The following is a 6,000-nucleotide window of genomic DNA, read 5'->3' as shown; positions in this document are numbered from 1 at the left end:
TCGGACCCACCAGCTATATCTTCGCACGCAAGGAAGCGCCTCCTTATTACACACAAAAAAATGAATACTCACCCTGTTAGCTGGGACCCTGTATAGTGGCAGGCTGACTTGTGGGCCTACTAAGTTGACAGGGATGGAGGGCTTTGTCAACTTAGTCAATATGCACGATTCTAGCTCCAGTGATCATACGATGTCCATCCAACTGCCGTAGTGCTTCTTTAACCTCTGGTCTTCTTGCTCCAGCTGCCCAAACCAGCGCCGGTCGTGCCTCGTGCTCCTGCATCCCGTGGCCGGCTGCGATGCGGCAGAGGCCTCACCGCCCCCTACTACTCCCACTGTTGGCCAGGCCATCCCTCTACTCACCCACACCCACTGTTATTCTGCGGCGACGGCAGCCTCACACCGCAGCGAACCAGTGAACCCTCGTACTCCTCTATGCGTGGGCATCCACTGCCACGTCTTCCCCGGCTCCGCGGCGTCCCCTTCCTATGCCTCGCCGTCGTCCACCGCCCTGGTGCTCTCGGCGTGGCATGGTCAACGTGGTCAAGGAACGGCTTCCATCGGGCGTGGATTGTACGTGGAGAGGCTGAGAGCTAGGTCCACGGCCGCAGCAAGGAAGTGCCTCCTTATTACATGCAAAATAATTATTCCTCCACCTGACAGCGGGGACCCACCGGACGGGCCACCGTATTTCGCGAAAAAAACGTTTCCCCCCTGACTGCTGGGACCCACCAGCTACACCTTCACACGCAAGGAAGCGCGTCCGGGCAAAAACGAAAAACAAAACGATTCGCCCCCCTGACTGCTAGGACCCACCAGCTACATCTTCGCACGCAAGGAAGTGCCTGATAGTCGGGACCCACCTGGCCGAAGGGTACGTAGCATTTTCATTCTGGTCGCGAACGTGTACATACATATTGGTCGATGTAGAGGAGCACACGTGTTGTAGTAGAGGCGCGCACGTGTCGTAGTAGAGGCGCGCATGTAGCATGTACACGTACGTACAGCGGCCAGGGTGCAAGAAAGAAAATACGGCCATGTATGTGTACATACGGGCGGGGTCTCGAACGCCTACTCGCGCATACGTACGGCCAGGGCTCGTGTACATGGTTGGGTCGGAACGGAGAAACCACGTCATCGTCGTGTTCATGGGGAGGCAACGGAATGCGTCGTGTTCATGGGGAGGCAACGGAATGCGTCGTGTTCATGGGAAGGCAACGGAATGCGTCGTGTTCATCGGGAAGCAACGAAACGCGTGGGAGCCAACCGGCTGGGTCGGAACGGAATGCGTGGTCATGGTCATCGGGAGGGCTTGAATGGAATAGGCGATGGAAAGGAGGCCTGATCGGGGTCCTATTGATCGGGAGGGGTCTGGCTACCGCAAAACGGAGGAAACGGACCTCCTACGGTCAAAACGGAGGTCCTGTTGATCGGGAGGGGTGTGGCGTACCGCAAAACGAATGAAACGGACCTCCTACGGTCAAAACGGGGGTCCTGTTGATCGGGAGGGGTGTGTCGTACCGCAAGACGGACGAAACGGACCTCCTACGGTCGAAACGGGGGTCCTGTTCATAGGGAGGGGTGTGGCGTACCGCAAAACGGGACTCCACGGGATACTGTTCATCTCCACCGTCGACCTCCTCCAGCCTCCACAGGCTACCATCGACCTCCTCCAGCCTCCACAGGCTCTTGTTCATCCAGCCTCCACGGGCTACCGTCGACCTCCTCCAGCCTCCACGGGCTCCTGTTCATCCAGCCTCCACCGCGCGCTACTCCACCGGCTACTGTTCAACCACCCCTGCACCATCTACTGTTCATCCAGCCCTCCACACCACGGGGTCCTGTTCAACTAGCCCTCCACGGGCACCCCTCCACCGTCTACTGTTCATCCAGCCCTCCACCACACCACGGGGTCCTGTTCATCCAGAGGAAACGCCACCGCTCACTGTTCATCCAAACCCCCCACAACGCTCACTGTTCATCCCAAAGGCAGCATCGATCGGCTTCAGTTAGTAGCAGTAGCGAAGGAATCGCTCGATCGGGTTCAGTTAACAGTCATCGATCGATCGCTCGGGTTCAGTAACTCGTAGCCTGCAGTGCAATCGCTCGGGTTCAGTTAGAGCCCAACGCCTCGCTCGGATTCAGTTAGAGCCAACGCCTCGCACACACGCGCGTACGTGTACAAGAGAAACACGCATCGCTCGGCCCCCGACCTCCCACCGTAACCGGGAACTCCCCGAAATTTTCCTCCCCCTCGCTTCTACCATGGTTTTTTCCGTCATGGACGGCCCAAAGAATGTCATGCAACTGCATCTCCGGCCCGCCCAGGACGAAAAACCCATTTTCTGTCATGATTTTTTGTCATAGAAGTAGAAACCAACCACATCTATGATGATACCGGGTTTTGTCACAATTATCGTCATAGAAGTGTCATATGTATGACAGAATTTTTTTTCGTTCGGCCCAAAATGTCACGCATGTGTCTTTTTTTTGTAGTGCAAGTCCCCTAGATCATGTTTGTTCCAAAAATAACTCTCCCGAAGGTTTCATTCTGTTTGGATTCCGTTTGATATTCCTTTTCTGCGAAACACTGAAAAAGGCAAAAAAACAATTTGCACTGGGCCTTGGGTTAGTAGGTTAGTCCCAAAAATCTTTATCTTTATCTTTACCTAATAATAAGGGATGGAGACTTTTATAGTTCTCCATACGCCACCTATTTATATCCGTTAATTTTGTGTTAACTATAAAATTGACAGCTGAGATTTAAAGTAAGACCTACGAAAATTTTGGTCTAGGCTTATACGTCATCCGTTGCCCGACTGGATTTGTTTCTGTTCACGTATACATCGCTGCCACCTCCTATTACTACCTCATCGATTGGAAAAAAATTAGATACGCAATCCAATAGAGTCCACGTCCTTTTCTTTTTGAGGAAAAAGAGAGTCCAGGTCCTCATGCCATGGGATCAGTTTGCTATGCATCGAGGTCAAACCTATACTTTCCATGCGTGCTTGATTTTTCTGTACGCGCAGGCAGGCACACGTGTTCAGATTGGTTTCCTTTTCCGTGATTGATTTAGATCTCCAAAATCCTCGTTCCTTCCCTACCTTATTCTCGCTTGGGCACCGGCGATCTTCCAGATTCGGCGAGATGGGCAAGCGGAAGATGACGGAAAGTACTATCGTGTCGATCTGGAGATCCTGTGGTGGCGGAAGCCATGGACATGATGCTCCCGGTAAGCATTGAAGCGCCCAATGTTGTTCATCCAGATGCGGCAGCGACAGTAGCAACGCGCTACTCAACACCATCCTCCAGCTCTCGAGCCACACTGCCCCATGCTCGGCCCCTTTCAGAACAGAAGTTACTGCATGTTCGGCCGTGCCCCATGATTCCAGTGGCCAAAGGAATAAGATTACACAACTTACATATGATCGGAGACGAGGTAAGAATATAACCTCTATAGTGAAGTTGATATAAGTGTTGTGTCTACCCTTAAAGTAAAATTATGAAACAAACCTATACGTGGAAGAGCAAGACGTATACATATATATTGCATCATACCTATAGATGGTGGCATGTCCAGAGAAGCTAACAACTACGCCTGTGTGCACTTTCTGAATGAGTTAATTGCGATGGATTTATTCCTAGGATGTGTAGGGAGCTTCAGCCTACTACCTAGCTCATTACCTCCTACTCCTACACCCGTAGTTACAAATAATCATGCACAATGATATATGTGGTCTGATCAACACCATGCATCATAAATAAATAGCCAATATCACGAAGGTTTCTTCTCAAGTATCATGGTAACTATGCACTAAATACATGCGCGCTCAATCTGCTATCTTTTAGTTTCACTTTATTTGCATATGAAGTTCAAACATTGACTTTTCAATGTATGGAATAACACAAGAATACACTTTGATGCAGAGAGATGTGAACTGGCCTCTAGGCTGGCCTGTTGGAGGATACCCTGCCCTGGGTATTGCATCAAGAAGCTCTATTTGCCTCATGACAACAAATCTTAGGCCGACTGAAATATATTCCATAAACACTATTTAGTGGTAATACATATTGATTGCAACTGGTAGCTATGGACGGTTGATCAAAACTCCAGAAAAGGATTGGGAAGTTTCCTTTGATAATATTTTATATTATTTGCATTACTGGGTGATGGTACTGTTAACATATGTTCCCTTAGCTCCTTTGTGTTCTTTTGTGTGCATCTCTTTGGTTTCATAATGTTTAATTTTTCGCCAGCTGATATAGTCATTGTGATTTTCTTGATATGGTGCTTCACATGAATAATTCTTGATATTTTCATGAATACTGAATTTAATGTAACAAATTGACAACCTACTTAGTTTAGCTTTCATCTACCTTTGGGTTATCATGAAACAAAATATTACATTCATAATTTTATATATGTATTGTTCTGACCTACACCAATTGGAATATGCAATTGCAGGAGCTGGCTATTATTTCACATGAGGCTTCAAGTTTGCCGGAGGTACACGAACGTGTATTGTTTCTTGGTTCTAAATATATTCAGGTACCATATATGGCTATACCATACTATTATTATTTATTACCTGTTCTTTCTAATTATTATTTGTTTTATATAAAAGACTCCTCCTGTATGTAGGTTAATCTGATGTCTGCATGCACATTGCACAAATTTTTTGCCCCTTTACCCAAATAATATAATGCACAGATTCAAAAGAATTTCATGTTGATTGTCAACTAGAGATGGGGTTAGTCAAGGAGAAGTGATGCGCATTGTAATAGAAAGGGGGGAGAAAAAGGAATACGTGATGATATAACTGATGCACACATACTTCGAACTGTATATGTGGGTGGAATAGGTGGAGAAAGAAAGGTGATTTACATCCCTAAAAAAGTGATTTATAATGGTAAAAGAAGTCGGACAATGTTGCTTGATGTGCATGCGGATCTTAATTAAAAGTAGTATGCATGTAATCAGTTTTGAATCACTATAGAATACATATGCGCCCGTCGCAACGCACGGGCAATTTCAGAAAAAGAACTTACTATATATTATTTCCTCTCTTATCAAGTGTAAAATTAACAAACCTATAGTGACAAAAAACTTAACACCAAGGTGCTTTGCAATCTGTACAGCGAATGTACTGATTCCACTTGATCCACCATGCATCTGCATACATTGAAGATACCCAATCATCAGGAATAAATACAGCCACATTTCACCTCATTTTGCATATGAGTAACTATGGTAACGTAGTTCGCACTCCATTTGAGTAAGCATAATTTCCTTCTCTATTTCTTAGTTAGTCGAGGCATGTTTTTGTAGCAAAAGATATCCGGCATTCCAACTCAGGTGCTCAGTGTAAGAGATTTACAGCGAGGCCCAGTCCAAGGAAGAAGCAAGTGCAGTGAATTGCTAGCCATTTGCAATCATCACATGGAGAAAAAATTAGCAAAGAGAGATTTTTCTTACAAGGAAGGATTCACCGGGGGAGTGGTGACTGGCATGAATGAAGGAAATATGCCCTAGAGGCAATAATAAATTTATTATTTATTTCCTTATATCATGATAAATGTTTATTATTCATGCTAGAATTGTATTAACTGGAAACTTAGTACATGTGTGAATACATAGACAAACAAATTGTCACTAGTATGCCTCTACTTGACTAGCTCATTGAATCAAAGATGGTTAAGTTTCCTAGCCATAGACATGAGTTGTCATTTGATTAATGGGATCACATCATTAGAGAATGATGTGATTGACTTGACCCATTCCGTTAGCTTAGCACGATGATCGTTTAGTTTGTTACTACTGCTTTCTTCATGACTTATACATGTTCCTCTGACTTGAGATTATGCAACTCCCAAATACCGGAGGAACACTTTGTGTGCTATCAAATGTCACAACGTAACTGGGTGATTATAAAGGTGCTCTACAGGTGTCTCCGATGGTACTTGTTGTGTTGGCATAGATCGACATTAGGATTTGTC

General features: G+C 46.1%; 1 protein-coding gene across 1 annotated transcript in view; it reads right to left on the bottom strand.

Annotated features, from left to right (window-relative positions):
* Positions 1-4,884: 4,884 nt before the first annotated feature.
* The window catches only part of LOC125554806 (quinone oxidoreductase PIG3-like), a 32,161-nt gene continuing 31,045 nt past the window's right edge, over positions 4,885-6,000 (bottom strand). The window contains exons 6-8 of the mRNA XM_048718216.1: positions 5,480-5,507; positions 5,095-5,176; positions 4,885-4,892 (exon numbers count right to left, since the gene is read on the bottom strand). Coding sequence (XP_048574173.1) covers positions 4,885-4,892; positions 5,095-5,176; positions 5,480-5,507 — 118 coding nt within the window. The remainder of the gene's footprint in view (positions 4,893-5,094; positions 5,177-5,479; positions 5,508-6,000) is intronic.

The sequence above is a fragment of the Triticum urartu genome, chromosome 4, assembly GCF_003073215.2.
Source record: "Triticum urartu cultivar G1812 chromosome 4, Tu2.1, whole genome shotgun sequence".
NCBI classification, from domain to species: Eukaryota; Viridiplantae; Streptophyta; class Magnoliopsida; order Poales; family Poaceae; genus Triticum; species Triticum urartu.
Note: the sequence above shows the minus strand (reverse complement) of the source record. Positions and strands in the feature narration are given on the sequence as shown.